Genomic DNA, 26,462 nt, shown 5'->3' on the forward strand with positions numbered 1-26,462 from the left:
GGAAAATGATAGAAAAGTCTGGAAAGTTGATATAAATACAACATTAGAAGAATGGTCTTGAATTCGCAGTCCCCGCCTATGGTAGTATTCCTTCTGAAGCCCCATACAGGTGTACACTCTGCCAAGCATGAATGTGTGTTGAATGAGAGTGGGAGCTGGGGTCAGACAATTGTGCCAGCGGATAGAAGGATTGGGCATGTTGAAATCAAACAGTTCGATCCTTCTCTCTTCTAACATATGCCACGTAGGGACAGTCAGGAGGTGCCCATACACACTAGATGGTCAGCCTTTCCGGCTGGAATTGGCACATTTGCCCACCATTAATCCATTATGGGATCTGAATTATAAGAAGGGTCCCATACTTGGCAAGTCCATGCTTTACATAGATGTGTAGCCAGATACTCTCGGCATGGTATCGCTGCGGGTTAGATGTGGTGATCATCTGAACCATGCTGGTATGTTTTGTGAAAAAAAATAAAATAAAAACGTCTACCCAACATCAGTTACTCCCAGCAGGATCACACACACCAATCCCACTGGACAGTGGATGTGAAGTTGCATTCCATTAAATGCCCCCCCCCCTCCACGCCCCATTTAATGGAATGCAGCTTCACATCCACTGTCAGGGGGTTGTCGCGGTATACCCCTCTACCCCATCTGATATTGACCATTGAGACACACTGCTGCAGGCTTTGCGGGACAGTTGCAGAGACCAGTGCCTGACGCCAAGTTGGTCTTGTGCACAGGTCGTACTTTGCATACGACCCAAGCAAGATTCTGGCTGGGTGTAAGATGGCTGGCTCACCCCAGCTTTCCCACCCAAGGTGCGGTTTCACCGATGTCAGATAGTGCTGGGGAGTATCCCTGCATAACCTGTTTATTAAAAATCAATGCTACTTTAGAATAATTGTCTATAGCCAATAAACAGAACTATGTCTATATGACCTTGGCAGGGAGGTTGTTCCCGCCATCTTGGAGGACTAAGCCCAGATCTTCTGTGGATGTAGCCTTGTCCAATCCTTCTGTCTCTCAGTGTAATCCCAGACAGACTGGATGATCTTGAGATCACAGCTCTTAGGGGGCCGTATCATCACTTCCAGGACTCCTCCTCCAAAGGGCAAAGGTCACACCAAATATTGATGGGATTTACATTTCTCTTTTCATTCACTTCATTTTGTTAATTGACAAAAATATAAACTATTAACCCTTATATTTCTGAAAGCATTCTTTTCAGCAATTTTTTCAAACCTGCCTAAAACTTTTTGCACAGCGCTGTAGATCGTGTTGTGAGTCACATCACCTACAGTAATGATTTCATCCAGTGAATAGAATTTGTGAGGTGCGGAGGAGAACACATTTTTTCATTACAGTTTAATTAACAATGTATATTTTTTGTTTCAGCACTGTGACCTCTGCTGTGTTCACGGTGGGGGACAATGTTGTGTCGGGAAGCGATGACCGTACTGTGAAAGTCTGGGATTTAAAGAATATGAGATCTCCTATCGCCACCATTCGTACAGATTCTGCAGTAAACAGGTATGATATAGAGCTGGACATTTCTTACTGCTTAACCCTTGTATTACCTTGTGTTCAGTCCTCATTACAACCATGGAAGAATATGGTGTGGATAGTAGACAGTAGTATGAAAAACTGTAGTACCAAGAGAGAAAAAAAACTGCATGACCATGCTTATAGTGATATGCTACAGCTAATCTTTCTCCCCCAGGAGGGTAAAAGATGCCTCTTTCATGCAACTTAGTTGGAGCGATCTATCCCGTAAGTCTATAAGGCCTCAACTATAAGGGCTAGTTCACACGGGGCTAGGGACAGCGTATTTTGGCCCTGACTTTGACGTGGAAAGCCACGTCAGAATAGGACCAAAATGCACCTGTCGCGACAGTCGCGGCTTCCCATTCCGGAGTAGGCCCAAATGAACGGGTCTAGTCCGGAGGGTGTTGTCACGAGGCGGACGCCGGGGCTGTATCAGCCGTGGAATCCGCCTGAAGAAAGGGCAGATCGCTTCTTTTCTCCGTGAGCGGAAAAAGGATGCGAGCGTTCTACATAAACCTCTATTGTGAGGGGGTGCATTTTGAGGTGAATTCGGCTTCAAAATCTGCCCCGTGTGAACGAGCCCTTAGTCTGCAACTGCCCTAAGCACTTGCCCAGGTTGCCTAACATAAGGGCTTTATATATCATTCTTAAGTTGGTCCATCACAACAAAACTTGTCAGGGTGCTATGTTGTCCTTATGGGTTGCCAAAATGCTTTCCCAAAATACGACTATAAAGAAAAGGTTAATTGAAATATTAAAAGGATTTTCAGATTGAAATATCAGATCTGACATCCAGTACCACCCCCGAACAACATAGGGGTCGGAGCTGAAAGCAATTGGGATCTGTCCTCTGTGTAGTGGCTTAAAGTCCCTGGACAACCCCTTTAACTGCTTGTCAATACGGAAAGATTCTATTTATTGGTGAAAAATATAAATAGATAAAAAATATATTATTTTTAATTATTATTAGGTGGAGGGTTCTCTTTAAAAAAATAAAAAATAATTTTTTTTTGGGCTCAGTAACTTTTAAGGAAACGTTTAGATTTTTTTGTTGCACCACTATACAGCTAGTAAGCAGTCCCAGGGTGTAGGAATACATTATGATATTGTTCTGTAATCATCAATACGCACTTCACTGCGTCCAGACAAACTGTAATCACTTTTCAGTGCTGCAAGAGAAAGCAACATGGATTCAGTCTGCAGCTTTATATAAATAAAATTTGAATACACTTCATTCTCTTCCCAGCCAAGAATTCACAAGTGTGAAATAGGACAAGTGAATGAGCTGAGACATTAACGTAATGTGCTGCCGTTGCCATTACCAGGTCTTCCATTTATCACTAGAGCTTGAGATGACTGCTCAGTGTTTGCCGGATCCTTTTCATTTGTTTGTTGTAATAATGCGCATGAGAAAAACTAGAGTAATAAGTAAAGGATAATCGCGCCCAAAAAAGTTCAGACTTTGAAGTCATATTTATAGAATTGTAAGCTGATTTGATGCAAGGTGATTTATTACCATGCCCACCAACTTCTCTTGTCTTGACCATGTTTAACTATGGAACTTCTCTCAAGCTGTCCTCTGGAACTCTCCTCCCTGCCCTGTTGAACGACTGTTGCGACTTCTTAATACTGGTGCACCACATAAGGTCCTTCATGCCAGAAATTAAATATACACCAGTTGCGAACTGCTGTAAATTTTCAGTTATCATTTGAACATGCTGAGGTGTCCTCACCCTGGCACAACTTGGTCCCTGCCCCACTCCGACCACTTTTCTCAAACATAGCACAGAAGTCAGAAAATTGACTTTTAAGGCAGAACACTACTGTAATAGATTTGACAGGCTGGTTAGGAGGGCCAGCTCTGTCCTGAGGAGCCCCCTGGACCCAGTACAGGTGGTGGGTGACAGAAGGACACTGTCCGTGGTGAGCTCCATGCTAGAGAACAACTCCCATCCCATGAATGAGACCGTGATAGCACTGGGCAGTATTGTCAGGGACCGACTGCTTCACCCCAAGTGTGAGAAGGAGCTATCAGAGATCCTTCCTCCCAACCGCGGTCAGGCTGTATAATCTACATCAGGCTAAGCAAAGATCACTCCGCACAGAGAACTAAATGATCCTGAGTCTTTCTTTTCTTCCTAGTTGCTCTGACTCCTAGTATCTTCTATCTGCTATGAGCTTGTATGTGTCTTTCTTGTAATATATTACTGTAATATCCGTGCTGCTGTAACATACTGAATTACCCCATGGTGGGACTATTAACGGATTATCTTAGTTTTATCTTAATTTGATAAATTTGTTCCAAAATATTTCAACCTCGTGCCACAAGGCTGAAACGTGGTTTTCCAATATCAATTTGGATATTTTATGTTAACTGTATAATCACATTTTTGATGGATTTATGTAGATTATATATTTTTTTCATTAGTCATTTGTTTGCCCTATATACTCCAACACTATCATGCCACCAGTCAGAATTTTTTATATACGGTATATCTAATGGGCTTGTGTTTTTTAGGATTAGTGTGTCTGTTGGCCAGAGGATCATTGCCCTTCCACATGACAATCGGCAGGTTCGGTTATTTGACATGTCTGGAGTAAGATTAGCTCGTCTTCCTCGCAGCAATAGACAGGTGAGTAAGGTTTACTTGCAGTGCACTAGTTCTCGATCGTGTTCACATAAGGCTTTATTTTTACCACAACTAAATATTTATACAAGATCTTTATTCAATTACTTTGTTCTTTTTATGGTTGTACGAAGGTGTATTTTATTCAGTGGTTGCACCTGCTTTGCCGCTTTCCTTCGGCCTAGGATAGGTGATAAAATATTCTAATAAGATTTCAGAGTGTGAAATGCTTAATAAAAAGGTGATTGAATTTCAATTTATTAAAATTAGGTCCCACAACTTTTTTTTTTTTTTTTTTTTAAAGTTTCAATCTGTCTCTGAGCTTCCAAAAACAGGTTGTTGTGTCTGACACAAGCAGTTAGCGCTCAGGACCCCCGTGCAAACAAAAAAAAAATGGAGGCAGGGATGTATGTAGTTTAAAAAAAATAAAAAAAATACACAAAAACATCATGTCCAGCTTTACAACCGCTATTTATCGATTTATTTTTACATTTGTCCCAATGCATCTAAAATAATAAATGAACTAGCTTTAATCCGGTCTTATAGGGGAGGTCCAGCCCAATAAGCTTATTTCGGAATATGACTTAGAATGGCATAAATTAATAAGTCATACTCATTTCAGCAAGACCCTCTGTCACGGGATGGTTAGAGTCCATACTATAGGCCATGTGTAATATATATTTCATGTGGAATGTATTCTCTAACCTGTTATATACATCAATGTGTAGTTGGCTGATTAGGGTCTAGTGTGTTAGCACATTGTATGCAAATACCTCTAACTAGTGAGGACCAGTGAGGACAATGGGTGGAGATAATCTGATCAGTGTCTCCAAGAAGATGTTGGATGGTGCATTGTCCATAGTAGACAGGGAGTCTGCTCTCCTTGGTATAGGTGAGGGGGGAAGGATCTGTGACTCAACCCTTCCCACCCACAGATATAGGTGTAACAGTCTTAGTATATAGTTGTAGCTGGAGTTAGTATGTGTTAGCCGGCCTGTGCACAGCTCTGCAGAGAGCCAGGACTTAGTTACAGGACCAAGGAGCCAAAGCTATCATTGGATTGTGACTTCTGTGGACTTATTGTTGTTACGGTTGATGTGACCGCCACCGGCTACTAACTTTGTGGATTACAATAAATTGCTGTTGTCTCCCGACCTCTTGCGTCCGTGTTGATTCAAGATATTTTCCAGAGGAAGGACGTATACCTTTGCTCCGTGACAACTGGTTGGCAGCGGTGGGATCAACAGCGGACAGCGAGATGGACTACAGCAGCCCAGCGATTAATGGAGCCACAACCTCAGAATACAGGAACTGGACTATGGCAAGTCTACAAGTAAGGGCCCGGGAACTAAACCTGAGTTACCAGGGAAGAACGAAAGATCAACTGATCGAGGCACTGGAGGAGATGACCCTGCAAAGCGACCATGAGGAGGGCTGCCCCCAGGAGACTGGAGAGATACGGGAGTGGCAGGTACAGACCCAAAAGAGCAGATGGGTTGTTTTGTATGAGGAGGAGTTGGCAGTGCTGGGGCTAGGAGCAACTGCAGAGCAAAGGAGTAGAGCATTACAGAGGGCTCAGGAAACGGAGAAGGAGGAACAGAGAATGGCGCATGAAAAGGAAAGAATGGCGCATGAAATGCGAATGGCTGAGATAACTATGAGGAATTATAATCAAACGTCGACCCCCAGCCCAACAGTGAGAGAACCACCATATGGCTCCCATAAACACTTCAAGACCTTTGATGAAGCGGCTGGGGATGTTGATGGATATTTTCAGGACTTCGAACACCAGTGCCACCTGATGGAAGTCCCAGAGAAGGATTGGGTCCGGTATCTGGTGGGGCACCTACGAGATGGGGCTGCGGAAGCTCTCAGAGCCATGGACCCTAGTGATCAGCGGGACTATGAGGCCATTAAAAGAGCGGTGCAGAAGTATTATGCAGTCACTCCAGAGACCTACCGAGTTCAGTTCCGCTCTTTGTCTTACAATGGGGGAAGCTCCTTCCACATGTTCGCCCACAAGTTGAAGCAAGCATGCAAGCGCTGGCTAGAAGGAGAGGAGGCTGTCACAGTCGATAAGATCCTCCAAGTCATACTTAAGGAACAGTTCTTTTCCCAGTGCCCCGCTGAGATCCGTGAGTGGGTGCTGGAACGGAACCCAGCCACAGTGGAGCAAGCTGCTTCCCTTGCAGATGAGGGCCTGACCATCAAGCCGCAGTGGAAGAGGTTGTTTGCAGAGGAGCGGAAAACTACCACAGTCCGCCAGACACCCTTCATCCAGCCACCCACCTTTCGTGCCCGGCCTCAGGATTACAATTCCCCCTCTACCCCTGCCCCAGCCCATCGGCCTCCAGCTATGAACAACCCTGTCCCTAGACAACGACCTACTGGAAGAATGCTAGAGCGCAGATGTTTTGGGTGCGGGCGGCCTGGACATTTGCAAGCTAGTTGCCCTGTTAACATGGGGGCACGGGCCACCGTGGCATCCCGGCCTATTCACTACCTGGGAACCACCCCTAGGACTGAAAGTTTGGCCCCATTTCCAGATGACTCCATGAATGACCCATCTGTTCCACCTCCAGGGGTCTATGGGATTCAGCCTTCCGCCACACATCCCGCAAACCTTCAGAGGAAGCACTTGCAGGAGGTCCTACTGGATGGCCGAACAGTTGTTGGATTCCGGGACTCGGGAGCTTTCCTAACGGTAGCGGACCCCCGAGTAGTTCAACCCGAGGCCCTAGAGGAGGGCCCTGGCCTTTCTATCGAGTTGGCAGGAGGTACTCGGAAATGTATTCCTAAAGCTACCGTGGAACTCGACTATGGTTATGGACCAAAACGATGCACAATTGGTGTGATGAGCGGGCTGCCGGCCGATGTTCTGTTAGGCAACGATGTTGGAAATCTACAGTGCCACTTTGTGGGAGCAGTGACCCGAAGCCAAGCTCAGAGAGACGCCAACATGGATCGACCGGATTTTCTGCCAGATGCCAGCCCTTCAACTCTACAACTTTACCATTCAGTACCGCCGAGGGAACCAACACCAGAACGCGGATGGGTTATCCCGGCAGGAGGACATATGACCTATAGAGACTGATGTGCATTCCCCAATTTACCTGTGTAGGCCAATTGTGTCATGCACATGTTTTGAGAGGGGGAGGGGTTGTCACGGGATGGTTAGAGTCCATACTATAGGCCATGTGTAATATATATTTCATGTGGAATGTATTCTCTAACCTGTTATATACATCAATGTGTAGTTGGCTGATTAGGGTCTAGTGTGTTAGCACATTGTATGCAAATACCTCTAACTAGTGAGGACCAGTGAGGACAATGGGTGGAGATAATCTGATCAGTGTCTCCAAGAAGATGTTGGATGGTGCATTGTCCATAGTAGACAGGGAGTCTGCTCTCCTTGGTATAGGTGAGGGGGGAAGGATCTGTGACTCAGCCCTTCCCACCCACAGATATAGGTGTAACAGTCTTAGTATATAGTTGTAGCTGGAGTTAGTATGTGTTAGCCGGCCTGTGCACAGCTCTGCAGAGAGCCAGGACTTAGTTACAGGACCAAGGAGCCAAAGCTATCATTGGATTGGGACTTCTGTGGACTTATTGTTGTTACGGTTGATGTGACCGCCACCGGCTACTAACTTTGTGGATTACAATAAATTGCTGTTGTCTCCTGACCTCTTGCGTCCGTGTTGATTCAAGATATTTTCCGGAGGAAGGACGTATACCTTTGCTCCGTGACACCCTCCTTTCCGGTTCCGCTCCTGCTTACCGCTTCCCCATCAGTGCCTATACTTCCTGAACCAGTTGTAACACATCATTATGGACACTGCTGTAGCTCATGAACGTTAGAATGGAATAAACCAAGTTATAATTCATACCTAAGCCTTTATGAAAAAAAATCTGTACTGTACATCCCCTTTAATCAAACCTTCTTGTTGTTTTAGGTCTACAGATTAGGTCGGGCTCACACCTGCGCCCGATTTCCGCTTTGTCAGTTTCCGTCTTCTGCCCAAGAAACTGGACAGGAAACGGAAACCCGTCAGTCAGTGTCCGCCTGTAAGCGTCTTGTGCTTCTCTGCGGCAAAACCGTTTTTTTTTTTTGTTTTTTTTTGTAATCCTGCATATCCGACTTTGGGTCCCGAAAACCGTTTCGCCGCAGAGACCAGAAGATGCTCACAGGTGGACACTTTGCAAACCCATTCAAGTGAATGGGTTTGAAAACTATCTGCCAGTTTCCATCTCCTGTCCAGTTTCTCGGGCAGAAGACGGAAACCTGCAAAGCGGAGACCAGCCGCAGGTGTGAACCCGCCCTTAGAGAGGTAAATCCTGTATAATCTGAACCTGCGGTCATACTTTATACTCCAATTTTATGCCAACCTACGTATAATTCACTAGGAAACTAAAAAGTAGGAGGCGGATGAAGGAAAGTATCGCTGTAGGATCTGACTACGCGGGTTCTATTTGTTGTCTGTTACCGTGGAAACTTAGATTTTTGTATAAACCCCATCATTGCAGTAGTATTTACACAATGAGAATGTTTTCTTCAGTAAAAATTTTTAATTAATACAATATTAATAAAAAATGTAATAAAATCTTGCCTTTGACATGGAAATCTGGCCAGTAAGTGGATCTTTTTGATGCATAACCGGTTTCATAATTCAGTTTGATGGTCACCAAGGCTTTGTGACATCATTACAAAAGTTCATGTTAGTGTTATATATATATATATATATATATATATATATATATATATATATATATATATAAATTTTTTTTTTTTTTTTTTACCGCATACTGATCCTGCTTGCTTGGATTGACTTTTCAGGGCCACCGTAGAATGGTCTGCTGCTCAGCATGGAGTGAAGATCACCCGACGTGCAATCTTTTCACTTGCGGCTTTGATCGCCAGGCCATAGGATGGAACATAAACATCCCTGCGTTGCTGCAAGAGAAATAAACCTAAGAAGACATAAATATGTATATGTATTGGTTGAATTTTGCATTTTTACCATGGACATTTTCCATCAGCTCAGGCGTTTACCGGCCTGCCGTCATTGTGAGATGCCCCATCCCCCCCAAAAAAAAGAGTGCTTTGTAAACGTGTTCTCATTCCCTCATTGTGCATGATGCATCTAGGGAAAACCAGACAAGGGAGAATCCTTTTCCCTGGGTTTTAATGATGACATATTTCTTTGGGATCCCTTCACCGAAACGCTTGATCTTTAATTTTTTTTTTTTTTTTTTCTCACCCAGAGCACATTATAGTGCTTATTACTTGTCACTATCCAATGTAGATGTGCAGTAGGGCATTACATTACTGTGATATAAATGTGAATCTCATGTAATTGTTGTGAAGGATGTAATAGTCTGCTGCATTTATACATGGGCGTATCTGCCTCCTGTACAAAAATAAAATAGACATAAAAGTCAATTAAAAACTGTTACAGAAATAAACTATGAGATGGAGTGTGCGTTCCACTCACGGCATAGTTCAGCATTATATAACGAATGCATCTTAAGGCATTTGCTGATTTTGGTATTATTTTTTTTTCTCCTTTTTGAGTCAGGCTTAAGCAGTTTACCTGTTTTTTTTTGTTAATGTTTGTATATGTTTATTCGTGTTCCTTTCATGCTGTATGTTACAAAATAAGCAAAAAAAAAAAAAAAATGTTGAGCCAGAATTGTAGGTTTGATAAATGCTGGAGGTTGTTGTTCCATAAGAGTATGGACACTTAAAGGGGTTGTCCATCTGATAATGGATTTACAAAAATAAAAAAAAATGAACCTCTCCTTTGGCGCCCCCTACTTGTCAAATTACATTTCACTCTCCTCTTCCTGATTCTTTTTGCAAGGTTGCGGAGTCAGTAGGCCAAACCACCAATTTCAACTCCAAATCTTTTGTAAATGGGGGCAGCCATGGTCAGTCCGAAGTGGTTAAAGAAAGTCTAATTCACAGAAAAAAATTTAGTAATTGAATTCCCAGGAAACACTCTCTTTACACATAGAACATGAACTCTCAGCCAGTCGCTGTGCTTGGTAATTAGAGAAGAGATCACAACAATTAGGCTGCATTCACAAAGAGTAACGCCAGGCGTTTTTTGTGTGTTTTTTGCACATAGCGCCGCGTAGCGCCGCGTTAACGCCGCGCTATTTAGCGGTGGCGTTGCCCGGCGTTAACGCGGCGTATACGCGGCGTTAACGCGGCGCTACGCGGCGTAAACGCGGCGCTATGTGCAAAAAACACACAAAAAACGCCTGGCGTTACTCTGTGTGAATGCAGCCTTAATATCCTAGTCCCAAATATCCCTTTTAGGCTAAGGCCCCTCAGGACGTCCCACAGCAATAAAGCGCAGCGGGTAAAAACCACGGCTGCAACACATCGCAGTTCAATCCACAGCGACTTAAACAGAAAGTTCGGAGTTTTCCTCTGCAGACTTTCTGTTACAATTGTACTTATGGGGAAACTGCCGGTATTTCCGTAGGTATAATTGACATGCTGAGATTTCCAAAACCGCCGCGGCGTTGGAAACCGCAGCATGTCCGCACAGCAGTTTTTCCTGCAAAGTGGGCATGTGAGTCACTAGAATCCCATATGTTTTGCCCGTACTGTAAAACGTCACGATTTTTCTCGCATTGTTTCTGTCCCGTCAGGCCTTGGCCTTAAGTGGGACCAAGAAACGGAGACTAGCAGGGGAACAGTGAAGCATCAAAACAGGAATGTTCTGCACCAGGATTTTTTTGACAGCATTTTGTTTGCAAAATAAATTGTTGGCTGGACAACTCCTTTAAATCATAGGTTCACTTTTGGCCATCTTGTATGTAATTTGCATCTAGATAAAATCATCATTAAAAAAAAAAAAACAAACAAAACAGTTATTAGTGGGAAAAAAAAGGTCTTGAGCAGTTTTTCCCAGAAACAGCGCCACTTTTAGGCTATGCCTGGTATTACAGCCCATTCCAATAAATGAGGCTGATCTGCGATATCAGAAACCACCCAAGAGATGGCGCTGTCTCTAGAAAAATCCTACACAAGCCCTTCGGAGACACAAATAGCTTGCTTTAACTATAAGCTTTCAGAATGCAGCTCCTGCTAAGATTGGACGATGAAGCATTACATTTGTATATTTACTATATTTATCATAAAGATTGTCTAGATGTAAACTAAATGGTGTACAAAGGTGAATCTACCCTTAAAGAGGTTTATCCAGGACTATATTGATTGCTGTGGCCTGTTCACTAAGTTATTAAGCACAGCGCCGTACATTGTATAGTGGCTGTGCTTGGTATTGCACCTCAGCCCCATTTATTTGAAAGACTGAGTTGCATCAAGGACTGGAGGTGAGGTCACAGTGTGAAAAAAGGAAGTACTGCTCAAGTCATAGTCCTAGAAAACCCCTTTAGGCTAAGGCTCCACGTTGCGGAAACACAACTTTTTTTGTTTCAGGTTTTTTAAGCCAAAGACAAGAATGGCTACTAAAGGAATGAGAAATATAGAGGAAGTTCTTATACTTCTACCTTCTTCTCATCCCACTCCTGGCTTTGGCTTAAAAAACTGCAAAAAAAAAATCTGCAACCAAAAAAAGTCGTTCCTTAATATGGGGCCTCAGCTTAAAGTCTACATTAAAGTTCCAGAATATCCTCTGCGCCTGTTCTTATGTTTAGCAGTATTGGGACTTCTATTTCACCCTCATTCCGAGCGGCTCACTATGTCCATGCCTTGCTTAGAGTTAAAATGATAATCTCTTAGGAGCCTGTTCTTGTGAAAATTGAAATCGGGCACACAATGTGATTTTCAATCACCAAAATATTAAAGTAAATTTAAAGCACTTTAGCGCTGAAATGCCGTTCTGAACAATTTGTAACACTCTCCAATAGCATTTTCAGTGACTGTGAGTTGACCTTGTTAGGAATGACTTTGATAAGATTTGGAGCAATTTTCCAAAAATTAAAAAAAAAGGTCGGATTTCATTTGTTTTTTCCAAAATATTCTTTTGAAACGATTGTATTTTCCTATTTCCATTGCTGGACTGTTAATGTTGTTATATATTGTTGTTCTCCTTGAATATTACATGAATTGATGATTTATTTGCTAACTGGTGCAGTTGATTTGCCACTAGGAGATATTAGTCAGCAATAACTCAGCCAGCTTTCCTATTTGCACATGGATAAGAGTATAATGACACTCCAGGAGAAGTCTAGGTCTATCTTGCATCTAAATGATATCTGTGTAATATAATTGTATTGATGTATAGGTCATTTTTGGAAAGAAAAACAAGCACGTCCTTGCGACTCCAAGGCGAATGTAACCTCCATTAAATCCCAAAACTTTGTTTATCCGTTATTAGAACCATTCCGTTATTCCCTGTCCATGAGTTGATCAAAAACTACTTGGTAAGAGTTTTATTGGTGTTGGTGGCCCTCTGGTCTATGCTTACGTTGACTAAGGCTACATTCAGACGACTATAAAAAGGGACAAAACGTATTTTTTTCACTTCCGTTTTGCACATGGAGCCCATTTTTTTCAGATTCCTCATAAACGGCCCTTTATCTAAGTCCCTCCAATGTATTCTAAAAATGGCAGTGTGATGGCGATTACAAAAATGGCCATTTTCGAGAATAAGGCCCTAACCTTTAAGTTTACGGAAATACCGACCATCCTTCAGGGAAAGCTTTTGTTACTCACTGGTTTATAAGAACAGCTATTGTAGCCCTCCACTGCCGAAATCTTAAGTGAAGTCTGAACCTTGTCACACTTAATCTATTAAAGGGGTTGTCCAGTTTAAAAATTAAAAAAAAAAAAATTATATGTCCTGTTTAAAAAAAATAAAGTTTTAGTGTTGAAACTCTCGTGTCGTGCACTACACGGACAATCCATTGACTTGGTCAAGAATTGTAGAATAACTTTCAAGTATCCCCACAGATTACAGTTGATCTCTGGGCGTCCCAGAAAGGGAGATTTTGTGATCAACTTTTTGTTAAGGAAACCTTTCAAAAAGTGGAGAAGCCCTCTAAGAAAATATGGGCAAAAAAAATACTTATAAAAATTGTATTTTTAGAGTTTTACATATTAAAGTGAACCCCGTCCCATTGTTTTGCATCCTGTTTATGATATTTATGTTCTATGTGTAGGTAGGTCATGAAAACACCCAAGGGCAGGAATGGCGAAAACCATGTGTACAAGTCCATTGAAACGATCCACATATGACTCTCAGCATTTACTGGCATTACTCTAATAAAAGTGTATGGCCATTGTGTATACCGTATATTCTCGAGTATAATCTAAGTTTTTCAGCACAGTTTTTGTGCTGAAAAAGTGTGCCTCGGCTTATACTCGCGTCAATACGGTAATTGAAAATGTCACATGACTGGTCAGCAGTGAAAGACATCTGTGGGAGGCCGCTGGAGCAGCGATAGGTGAGTGGTGAGGCAGCGCTGCCTCTAGGACCGCCCCAAGATGTTTCCAGAGCATCTTCTCTGCCTTGGAAACATTTTAAGGCGGCCCTGGAGACAGATGTCTTTTACTGCGGACCAGTGAAATTACCACTCGTGTCAATATGGTAATTGACTCGACCATATTGAGAGAGAGAGAGTATAATAATCGGAGCCCCAGGGGAGGCGAGAGAAAATAACAAACCGTTTTACTCACCTCTCCGGGTCCGATGATAATCCTAGCCGGCTCCAGGCCTATATGGTAATATCCCAGATGTCACGTAGTCTTGGGATATTACCATATAGGCCCAAAGCCTGTGGTAATAGTAACAGGCTATTACTACTACCACAGGTTTTGGGCCTATATGGTAATATCCCAGACCACGTGACATCTGGGATATTACCATATAGGCCTGAAGCCGGCTAGGATTGACATGAGCACAAACATAATGTCATGCATTTTCCCCCCTCAACTTATACTGGAGTCAATAAGTTTTCCCTGTTTTTTGTGGTAAAATTAGGAGGGGTCGGCTTATATCCGGGTCGACTTATACTTGAGTATATACGGTAATTGAGAAGTGGCAGCCCTGAGCCCCAATAAAGTGCATGTCATTTAAATGGGGTAAAGGTAAGTTTGAGGATCAGGCAGGTAAAATTCTTCTTTCCTCCCTATCACAGACATTAGGAGACTGCTCTGCAGTTGCTGCTGTAATTAAAGGGATCTCCTAGCAGATATTTAATGTCTAAGACCAGCTCAAAGGTCATGGTCCATTGATCTTGATGGGTTCCTTGGTCTTCATAGTTGTTTTTTTTTTCCTGTTTCACTGAGATTTGTACCATACTTTTCTACACTGGTGTTTCCTGTTCTACAGATAAAGTAGAATTTAATAGGATCCCAGCCGTCACAAAGGGTTGGGAAGTGTTTTCGGCTACTCTGCAATCTCATAGAACATAATGAATGTTAAATCACAGGATGTTCCTTCTATTACTCAACACTCTGAGGTCACTTGTGACAAGTCTTAATTTAGCCTGAGCCTTTTCAGGTTAGTTTGAGGCCAGTTTCAAATGACCGTATTTTATCATCCATATTATGCCTATAAGACCTGGACATAGGACTGAATGTAGAACCCTTTGGGGCAGACCCATGGAGTCCAGTTGTTAAAGGGAGTCTATTACCAGAACCCAGCCCCGCAGGTAGGTTGGGGTCTCTCTTGTGAACCATTGCCTTTAATGTCGAGAGATTGCTGTTTTTATCAATATGCAAATGAGCTATTTGGTACAACAGTAACACCCATACAGCCCCAAAGAGCTCCTTTATACATTGACAAAAATAACAATATCTCCGCAACGGGTCATCAAGGAAACCATGTTAGATTAGGATCACCTTAACCTGTGGGGTTGGGCTTTGCTGACAGACTCCCTTTAAGGTCATAATATGCTGCTAAATTGTGGAAATATATCAATTATATCCTATAGCAAATTTAATGTGACAGTCCAAAATTTTTACAAAGTTATTTTTTCATTAACTAAACAATGAACATTGGTTACGAAATTTAAAACCGTCAAATGTCATATATTGTATAAAGAATCTAATAATCCTGTCTGTATATTAGTGATCCTGTTGTTCTCCTAGTATTGTTTCCTAGTATAGTGAGCACTTTTTGGGAATTCTTATTTATGAGGAGGTAAGGGTTAATAGAAGTACAAATGTCGATGATCATCTAGTTTCTCCTTGATGAAATATGATAAAATAAAAAATACCGCATTTCCTAGATGAATTGCCATGAGATGAGTACATTTTCTTCTTGTGTGACATATAAATTGAATGTTTGTGTCTTTTTTTTCTTAAATAAAAGAATTATTTCAGAAGATGAATGTTTGTTCAATGGTTCTGGTTAGAAGTGAAACAATGGGCTCGGGTGGAAAAATAAGTCTAATTATAAAATTCCGTAATTGCAGTTGTCAGAATGACTGTAACATGTTATAGCGGAGAACTCCTTCGTAAGGGGGGGAGCTGTACTTTTTACTAAATCTTACTTTGAAATTTCCTGATGTTTTTGAAGATGAGATATTGGCGTTGCCTATGCCTATGGATGGTCAGCTTGTACAATACTGATCGATTACATATGAACTACAACAAAGAAACACTGGTGAACCATAAGTGAGGGCAGGGTATTTGTATCCAGGCTGCTTTCAGAAAACTGAATGCTATAATCTTTTTTTCTTTTTTGGTAGAGTTGGAAGGGACCTCAAGGGCCATCGGGTCCAACCCCCTGCGAGTGCAGGTTTTCCTAAATCATCCCAGCTATATGTTTATCCAGATTCCGCTTGAAGATTTCCATTGATGGAGCGCCCACCACCTCCCGTGGCAGCCTATTCCACTCTCTCACTACCCTCACTGTCAGAAAGTTTTTCCTAATGTCTAATCTGTATCTCTTTCCCTTTAGTTTCATCCCATTGCTTCTTGTACTTCCTTGTGCTAATGAGAATAGGGTAGATCCCTCTGCACTGTGACTACCTTTCATATATTTGTAGACTGCTATTAAATCTCCCCTCAGCCTTCTCTTCTGCAAACTAAACAATCCCAGTTCTTTTAGCCGCTCCTCATAGGACATGGTTTGCAGACCTTCCACCATTTTGGTTGCTCTTCTCTGGACTTGCTCCAATATATCGATGTCTTTCTTGAATTGAGGCGCCCAGAACTGTACACAGTATTCCAGGTGTGGTCTGACCAGGGAAGAGTACAGCGGAATAATGACCTCTCTTGATCTAGATTCAATGCTTGTCTTAATACATCCCAGAATTTTATTAGCCTTTTTTGCAGCAGCACCGCACTGTTGGCTCATGTTGAATTTGTGATCTACTATTATGCCCAAGTCCTTTTCCCCTATGCTATCACTTAGTTCTATTCCTCCCATACTAAATATGTTTTTTTACATTTCTGTTACCCAGATGTAGAACTTTGCATTTGTCCCTGTTAAATACCATTTTGTTCGCCTCAGCCCATTGTTCCAGTGTGTCTTAAGTCCTTTTGAATACACTCTCTCTCCTCTCTAGTGTTGGCTATTCCTCCTATCTTCGTATCATCTGCAAATTTTATGAGTTCCCCAATAATTCCATCGTCCAGATCATTTATAAAGATATTAAAAAGTACTGGGCCCAGAACAGAGCCCTGCGGCACCCCGCTTTTGACTTTCTTCCAGTTCGATGTGTAGCCATTTAGTATTACTCGTTGTGCCCGATCATTAAGCCAGTTGTGAATCCATCTAACTGATTTTTTGTCAAAGCCATACTTAATCATTTTTTCAAAAAGAAGGTTGTGATACTTTATCAAATGCCTTACTGAAGTCAAGATATACTATGTCCACGGCATTCCCTTGGTCCAACCATTCAGTGATTTTGTTGTAGAAGGAAATCAGGTTAGTCTGACAAGATTTATTGGTCCTAAAGCCGTGCTGGCTCTGGTTAATTAATGCCTTCCCATCCAGGTACCGAAGTAAATGTTCCTTGACAATTTGCTCAAAGATTTTTCCTGCTATCGAGGTCAGACTTACCGGCCTGTAATTTCCTGGATCGTCCCTTTTCCCCTTTTTGTAGATGGGGACAACATTTGCCCTTTTCCAATCTAAAGGGACCACTCCTGTTTCCCATGACTTACCGAAGATTATAGCAAGGGGTTCTGTTATTTCCTCTGCTATCTCTTTCAGGACTCTAGGGTGTAAATCATCTGGTCCTGGGGACTTGGTTTCCTGTAACTTGGCTAAGTGCTCTCTTACCAGACCTTCGCTTATAGTCAGCTTGGAGTCCTCCTTCCCCTCATCTCCATCACCATTAATGTCGATATTTCCATTAGTTTCTTGGGAGAAGACGGATACAAAATATGAATTTAGTAGCTCCACCTGCTGTTCCACCATGTTAACTGTTTCTCCTTTGTCATTCTTCAGGACTCCAATGGTCTCCTTCACTTTTCTTTTGCTTTTAACATATCCCCAAAATCCTTTTACCTTACTCTTTGCCTCTTTTGCAAGCTTCAATTCGTGTTCAGCCTTAGCTCCTTTGATGCTTGTCTTGCAGAGTCTGCAGACTGCTGTGTACTCTTCCTTAGGTATAGTTCCCATCTTCCACTTTTTGTATGTTTCCTTTTTCCTTTTTAGCAGGTTATGTAATTTTTTGGTCATCCATCCTGATATTTTTAGGTGCTTCCCATTTTTCTTCCTTCTAGGTATTGTTAGTTCCTGTGCTTTAATGATTTCCCTACGGGAGATTTCCCACCCTTCATGTGCATTTTTGTGCTTAAGAATTTTGCACCATGGAATTCTGCTAACCCTTGCCTTCAGGCTCTTGAAGTCTGCCCTGCTAAAGTCGAGCCTTGAAGTCTGTGTCTTCTCAGGTCGTCTTCTTCTTGCAACCCCAAACTAAAGTATAGCATGATCGCTGAATCCCAGTGTCCCTGCTACCCTTAGTCCCTTAACCATGTGCTCTTTGTTGGTTAGGACTAGGTCCAAAATGGATGTTCCTCTCGTGTTTTCTTCTACTAGCTGGGCAATGAAGTTGTCTGCTAGAGAGGATAAAAATTTGATGGAGCCTTTACTCTTGGCTGTGTGGGTTTCCCAATGAATGTCAGGGTAATTGAAGTCTCCCATGATCACTATTTCATGTTTCTTTGAGAGCGTGGTCATTTGCTGTGAAAAAATCTCATCCATGTCTTCTGTCTGTCCTGGTGGTCTGTAATAAACGCCTAGTATGATGTCATTATCATTGTTTTTCCCTTGAATTACTACCCAAATAATTTCCAGTAGATTATCACTCTGTAAAACTGTAATTTCTGTGGAGATGTGTTCTTTTTTAACATACAATGCAACTCCACCCCCTCTTTTATTAGTTCTATTCTTTTTGAATAAGTTGTATCCTTCCATCTGTATGTTCCAATCATGCATGTCGTTCCACCAGGTTTCTGTGATGCCGATGACGTCATAGTTTTCCTTGTGTATCATCAGCTCTAGTTCTCCTTGTTTGTTTCCCATACTTTGTGCGTTTGTGTAAAAACATTTCAGATTGTGCTCTGTTGTATCCTTTTTCGTAATTTCCTTCTGAGTATCCTGTCTTGGGTCCTCTTTACCACATCTAGTAACCTTGTTTAGTATGTCTTTTAGCTGCATGTTCTTGTCTTTCTTTTTTCTTCCCATCCCCTCTTCTTCTAGTTTAAAGCCCTTCTGATGAGTGTGGCAAGTCTTCTGGCAAATATGTTTTTCCCAGGTTTTGTGAGATGTATCCCGTCTCTAGCAAGGAGTCCATCATAGAGGTAATTCACGCCATGGTCCAAAAATCCAAATCCTTGCTCTCGGCACCACCGTCGAAGCCAGGTGTTTACCTCTAGTATTCTATTCCATCTCCTGATGCCATGACCATCAACTGGGAGGATTGATGAGAATACTACCTGCGCATCCAGTTCCTTCACGGTCTTCCCCAAATTTTCAAAGTCTTTATAGATAGTTGGTAAATCATTTTTTGCCGTGTCGTTTGTACCCACATGTATCAGTAGGAATGGGTAGTCGTCCTTGGAGCTGAGGAGGCTTGGTATCCTATCGGCCACATCCTTGATTTTTGCTCCTGGGAGGCAGCATACTTCTCGTGCGGTTAAGTCTGGCCTGCAGACAGCTGCCTCTGTGCCTCTTAGCAGTGAGTCACCCATAACCACTACTCGAATCGTGTAGACTACTTGCATTGTACACCTTCTCCATTGTCTCCATCGATGTGGCAGAATGTAACTATGTTCATATGGCACCTTACATGCTATACAGTTCCCTGAATTCTATCTACTAGACAAGTCAATGTACAGTAGTATTTATCTACTCGTGAACTTCGCTCAACTTACCTGCACAGAAGTGCTGCCGCTGCCCTCTTCTGGTCCGGTCCTCTCTCCTTCACATGCCTTCAGAGTGCCCTGTGCCCCCACCCCTGCCTCCCTAGACTAGTATTATAGAGATGCTGGGAGAAGGCAGGGCTTGTGGCTTAGGAGAATGTGGGTGGGTACTGGGACAGGAGACGTGAGTGAGAGATCCAGACCGGACCAAGAAGAACTGGGAGCGGCAGCGGATCTGTGCAGGTAAGCAGACACCAGGGGGGATTTTTTTTTTTAATCACTACACAGCGTGGAGCCCAAAAATTGAAACAATTTTTTGACTACATGCTGTGTAGTGAATAGGATCGTTTTTAAAATCGATCTTTGATTATTAAAAAAAAAAAAAATCCCATTGACTTGCATCGGGTTCGAATGGGAAATGATCAGAAATCGGATTTTAAAAACGATCCTGAAATTTCAAGATCGGCTCAACCCTATTTCTGTCTTCTGCATGCAGAAAACGGAAAACTCAGAACGAAGACCGAACGCTGGTGTGATCCTAGCGATAGCCTGCATTTCCTAGATTGAATGTGGTCCCCAGCATTGTAGTGATATGTGATACCAGGAGTCCCTGCCATCTCGGGACTCCTTTGTAGTGTAGTCCAGCAAAGATGCAGGGACTCTTAATTTCATAGAGCACCATGATGCAAGCAATCCATCTCCTGTTCAGGCCAGGAATCCGGCCCGTACTCACCGGTGTGCAGGAAACCTTAGACATATTGATGAGGGAAAAAAGATTTTTATGCTTGCAATTGCTCTGCTCCCCCCCCCCCCCCAATTTGAGAAAAGTTCATGAATCGATCATGAATGAAGAGCAAAGTCAAGAAATGATCACTAACTCTTTCCACTAAGCCTAAAATAGTCTGGTTCTTCCTGAGAGCATAGACACAGTGGTCTGGAGCAGGCCCTATTGATTTCTATGGAAGAGTTTTCTAGGCAAGCTCTGTGACTTGTCTAGATGTCATTAAACAGGGAGTGAAAGCTGTAAAATCACGTTTTGTAACTTTTGCATATTCACAATAGCTGTGAGCATTAGTGTGCTAAGTCAGGTGACTGCTGCAAAACAAAATTTACAGAAAACAGGAGGTATCTGCATATTATGTGGTTTAGATGCTAGGCTTAGAACTGCTGTATTTTCTAGAATTTTTAAAATCTAGATGGTAACATGGACATTTAAAAAAAAATATGTTTAACAAAAAACTTGGGTCATTTTCTAGTGACTGTATCAGGCTATTTTTTCATATTACATAGGGCTTTGAAGGTGGTGGCGCATGATAAACTTATCTTATACCTACCCTCATCAACATAGAGGAGCCAGGGCAGAGTCCATTAGGATAAGCCATCAATACATGATCAGTGATGGGCGGACACTGATCATTGAGGACTGCTGCTGGGCGTGGGACTATACAGTGTACAGAGCCAGAAGCAGATGTCTTTGCATAGTGGCCAAACCGTGCTATTGCATTTAACTTCCATTCACTGTGATGGGATAAAAGCTCCAGTGACGCTGCATGGTCACTAGGCAGTATTTGAAGCCATCTGTTTCTGTCGCCAGACATGTATAGAAGCTTGCTAGCAGCCGTTCTGAACAGCTGCTCAGTGCGGGTACTGGGAGGGATCAAATATTGATAGTCTAGCCTAATCAAAAATTCTGGAAAAATCTCTTTAAAAAAAAAAATACAGCAGCATCTAGTGGATCTTTTATTACATGCATTCACTGATTTTTAATGTTATGCTGATCTAGCTCTTCCTTGTTACTGTCTGGTAATTCCCGCACAGGTCACTGGTGCCGTATAATATACATTAAAACAATTAAAAACTTGCAGTGTTCTTGTTTTATCAGATATCCATGAAGCAGCTTTGTTAGTTTATCACAGATAACAAGGATACACAATATCCATTGTCTTTCTTTTTTTCGGAGAGATTATTTAATGGCGAGCACATGCACATCAGACATCTGTAGGCTTTTTCCTCCTCAATCTTAGGCTTCGGCTCCACAAATCTAGATCTCTTTTAAAACTTATATTGCTGATTTTATCTCCTGCTAAAAATTGCTGGAAGTCGTGCAGGGCTTAATGAGACGTAAGAGACAATTGAAGCGATTTTTTTTTTTTTTTTTCCTCCCCTTGCAACCTCCACAAGGTTACTCAGAGTCTGAAACTTCAAGAAATGAAGTTCGGATATGTTCTTGCATTAAGAATAAGGCTATAGTCCAAGTTACAATGCAGCGGGGAGAAATGCACTGAAATCGGTCCAGAACATGGTGGCACTAGTGATAGGTCCAGACGCAAAAAAAAAAAAAAAAATGACATGAACCTATGTGTACTTGGAGGGATAGAAGTTATTAAAGGGATTTTCTGGGACTTAAATATCAATGACCTATCCTTACGACATAGTAAATTGAAAAAAGTTCCACCAACTATTTTATATGTAAAAGCCCAAGTTTATCCAAAGAAAGGCAAATACTACTCTGCTAGGCCACATTCACACAATGGAAAATTAAGAGAAATTCTTCTTCTATTCGGCCATTGGATGGATGTTACAAAGTGCCGAAGCAGGATATTAGCATTTTGTTACTGCTTTTCTCCTGGCAAGAAGGTTTTTTTCTCTGCATTTTTTGGGCGGAAACCCAGTGGCCCCCATGATAATCCATGGGGCCCTTGGGTAACCGCTTATTAAGCAGATTAGGTTTCCAATTCTTCGTGTCCCCAAGCAGACCCAAAGAATGGAGCGCAGGAGTGAACCTAGCAATATACCAGTTGGTAACCCCTTTCTCTACATTGTAGAATAGCATAGCCCATGCAACAATCCATGTACCATGTACCAACTGAATGGGATGAAATCTGGCATGTGTCAAGTGACCCTCATAAACACTATATGTAAGCAGCAGTGTTACTGAACAGTCTTCGATTGTGGGTTAAATTTCCTGGCATAGGCGGCGCTATGCCAGGGCCTCAGGGAGGGTGGCATTTTTGCTAACCTAAGCCAGTCCAGGACAAGCTGTCCTGGACTGGCTTAGCATGGAGCGGTGGGTTCAGGAGGCCACTGGAGCAGCGCTGCTCCAGCAGCCTCCCCTCATGCTCAGGCAGAGCGCAGGCAGTCTCCGGGCCTGCTCTCTGCCGGCGAACGGTGCTAAGCCCCGCCCCCTTTTGAGGTGCCACGCCCATCCGCTAAGCCACGCCCCCGATCCGCCCCCTCCTCCGGCGGGGGGGGGGGGCGGCTTTCTGCACTTCGCTCGGGCGGCGAAAGGGGCAGGATCACCCCTGTCTACAGGTGATATATTTGGTAGCAAAACTAACTGGAAAAAAACCCTATATCTGTTATAATAATAAAAAAGGGATTGCAGAGACGAAAGTTGCAGGAGCTTCTCTATAAAAATGACAGACTTGAAATGCTGTAGCAATACTGTATATGCACTGACAAACATGGTGATGAGAAACTGTAGTAATATTGTATATGCACTGACAAACATGGTGATGAGAAGCTGTAGTAATACAGTATATACACTGACAAACATGGTGATGAGAAGCTGTAGTAATACGGTATATACACTGACAAACATGGTGATAAGAAGCTGTAGAAATACTGTATATACACTGACAGACATGATTGATGAGATGCTGTAGTAATACGGTATATACACTGACAAATGTGATGAGAAACTAGTAATATTGTATATGCACTGACAAACATGGTGATGAGAAACTGTAGTAATATTGTATATGCACTGACAAACATGGTGATCAGAAGCTGTAGAAATACTGTATATGAACTGACAAACATGGTGATGAGAAGCTGTAGTAATACGGTATATACACTGACAAACATGGTGATGAGAAGCTGTAGTAATACGGTATATGCACTGACAAACATGGTGATGAGAAACTGTAGTAATTCTATTAATAGTGAAAGTTTGCGAGTTTGTGGGTTTGTGTGTTTGGATGTTTGTTCCTCAATCACGCAAAACCCGCTCGACTGATTTGGCTGAAAGTTTCCACAAACATAGTTAATACACCCAATTGCGCAATAGGCTACTTTTCGTCACAATAGCACACATACGTTTGTGCCAGGACCCCCACAAAACCCAAACTCACACCACCATCTCTGCAATCTCACACACTTTGGACCATAGCAAGCCCCAAAATTCATATTGCCCTCTACAGCCTCGCCCCTAACCCCACACAATCACATATACATATACTTTACCACTTTGCCCCTCACCTTAACGATACTCCAGGAGGCTCTCTTTAACGCTCCGGAGCAGCCATGTTTGCCGACCCCACCGCTCTGACAATCTGCGACACCGCCCACCCATGTCAATACCCCTAGGCGGTCTAATAAATGCAAAAACAAAAAAAAAGGAAAAAAAAATAAAATAAAAAATACAAAGTATTACAAATTCAAATCCCCCCCCCTTTCCCTAGAACACATATAAAAGTAGTTAAATACTGTGAAACACATACATGTTAGGTATCCCTGTGTCTGAAATCGCCCGCTCTACAAAGCTATACAAATATTTTGCCTGGACGCTTAACGCCGTAGCGGCAAACATACTGAAAAGTCCAAAACCGCAGTTTTTTCACTATTTCCATTATCATACAAATATCAATCAAAAGTGATCAAATCAATAGGATTTCCCAAAAATGCAACAACTAAAAACTACACCCGGCCCCGCAAAAAAAGACATCCCCCGACACAGACAAAAAAGTGACTGCTGTCAGAATATGGCAACTTTTAAAAACAAAAAAATGTCAACACACTACTGGCAGAAAATAACAAATCATACAATGTCGTAGATCGCGGTATATTAACTTCAAATACCTCTGTCCCAAAGTCACTATGTACAGTTTCTCACAACACCGTATAGCAGCTCAAATACAAATTAACTTCAACACAAAAGTCTCATGTGTTCTCAGAATTACAGGAAAAACAAGATACACACTTACATTTCATATCCCATACCTTATACACACTACTAAAACCTTACCTGCGCCTGTATTTACCCACTTCTACAATCACCGCAGATGAAGTTGCGGGTACCAGCTAGTATTGTATATGCACTGACAAACATGGTGATGAGAAGCTGTAGTAATACGGTATATACACTGACAAACATGGTGATGAGAAGCTGTAGAAATACTGTATATACACTGACAGACATGATTGATGAGATGCTGTAGTAATACGGTATATACACTGACAAACATGGTGATGAGAAGCTGTAGAAATACTGTATATACACTGACAGACATGATTGATGAGATGCTGTAGTAAGACTCCTTACCAAATAAAATACAGGTAGTCCTCGACTTACGACGTTGATCCGTTCTTGCGTGGCGTCGTAAACCGAATTTCGACGTAAGTCAGAAACCTACCATACCGACGCCGCGTAGGAACGGATCAACCCCCCCCCCCCCCTTTAAAATAAAACCCTGAAACAGAATGTGAAACTTACCGTACGGTGCAGGGTGGGCGGGCGGGCATTCAGGCCTCCTCTTCCTCCGATGTTCCGTCCTCCTCCTGCGCTCGCAAGCTGATATTGGCCTGGGCGCATGCGCAGTAGCCGTAATAGAAGCATCATGATACTGCGCATGTGCCCTGGCCATTAACAGCTCGCGAGCGCCGGAGGAAGTGGTCAGGACATCGGAGGAAGAGGAGTCCTGAATTAGATTACACCTGACATAGACGTTCGTAAAAGACAACACAAAGAGGACAATGATTAACCATTAATGGAATCTAATTAAGATAATGAACGGATGTTTCGTTTCAATGCAGACGGGAGGGTTTCCGGTATTTGCTTTTAAACAGTATATATACACATACATGTCTGTTAGTTTGTAAACCATGATTAAGAGGTGAAATACCTCGAAACGCGTCGGTTTTTGTTACCTTACCGTCTGCATTACTACATGATATGTATATACCCAGATTTTAAAGGGAGCACGTCTCCGAAATAAAGTTTGTACTTTTTTACACAAGAAGTCACGGAGTGCTGGATATTCATCTATTGCCATATTGGGAGCAGTGGTTAGATGTGTAGACACACAGACACATACCCGGTTTCCCCGAAAATAAGACACCCCCCCCTTCACCTTCTGGATCACATACAACCGGCAGTCATGCCGGCACTCCGCTAATTGTTCCCCGCTCCAGCCGCTGCATAAAACATCCCCCGAAAATAAGAAAGGTCATATATTTCGTTAGATAATTAATTATAAGAACATGCCTTATTTTCGGGGAAACAGGGTATGGTGAACAGGTTCCAGAGCGGCCAGACAGACCACCAGTAGATAGAATTGTTTGATCTGTCAACAAGCACAAACAACTCCCACAAGTCCTTGTTCATCATGCAGACACAGGGGCACCTTCATTACATCCCTTTTCCTCTCCCCATTTCCAGGAGCTTACTAGAAGGTAAATTTGGTATCACATTGTCCATTACATATCCTACCTTTGATAGCCAACCACTGTTGTCTTCAATGCAGTGGTGTTGTGAATAAAAGACCTGGACTGCTACTGCCTGGAACTGTCAAATAGATCAACAGGTTGAATCAGGCACCGAAAAAATATAAGGTATATATATAAAGGTATATATCTAAAAATTAACTTTTAAAAACATCAATGGAGGGCGTAGTGTACTCTACCTACACATTCAAAGGCAACCTCTCTCAGAAGCAGTGTGGAGGACATTGTAGGGAAGTACTGATATGAATAAAGTACTTGGGGTGAGATAAAAGACTTACTATTAGCTGCAGCACCATATCTGTGGCTGTATCTGTTTATTTCTCATTTGGCTCCCAGACTTCTATGGGCACATATACTCTGATCTTTTTGTAAACTGTTAGTCCATATTGGGAGCCCAAGACAGATTTAGCGGAAAATTCTGAGTTAGTGAGCAGTTTATGACAGTAAGGGGGAGGAGGGAACGTGAAAGGGGAAAAAGA

General features: G+C 42.4%; 1 protein-coding gene across 3 annotated transcripts in view; it reads left to right on the top strand.

Annotated features, from left to right (window-relative positions):
* Positions 1-9,253, top strand: part of WDR37 (WD repeat domain 37) — a 126,333-nt gene extending 117,080 nt beyond the window's left edge. For all 3 annotated transcript variants that reach the window (XM_075271624.1, XM_075271622.1, XM_075271625.1), the window contains 3 exons: positions 1,402-1,536; positions 4,070-4,184; positions 9,013-9,253. In XM_075271624.1, coding sequence (XP_075127725.1) covers positions 1,402-1,536; positions 4,070-4,184; positions 9,013-9,144 — 382 coding nt within the window. In that variant the 3' untranslated portion in view covers positions 9,145-9,253. The remainder of the gene's footprint in view (positions 1-1,401; positions 1,537-4,069; positions 4,185-9,012) is intronic.
* Positions 9,254-26,462: the final 17,209 nt, after the last annotated feature.

This window comes from Leptodactylus fuscus, chromosome 4 (genome assembly GCF_031893055.1).
Source record: "Leptodactylus fuscus isolate aLepFus1 chromosome 4, aLepFus1.hap2, whole genome shotgun sequence".
In the NCBI taxonomy this organism is placed as follows: domain Eukaryota; kingdom Metazoa; phylum Chordata; class Amphibia; order Anura; family Leptodactylidae; genus Leptodactylus; species Leptodactylus fuscus.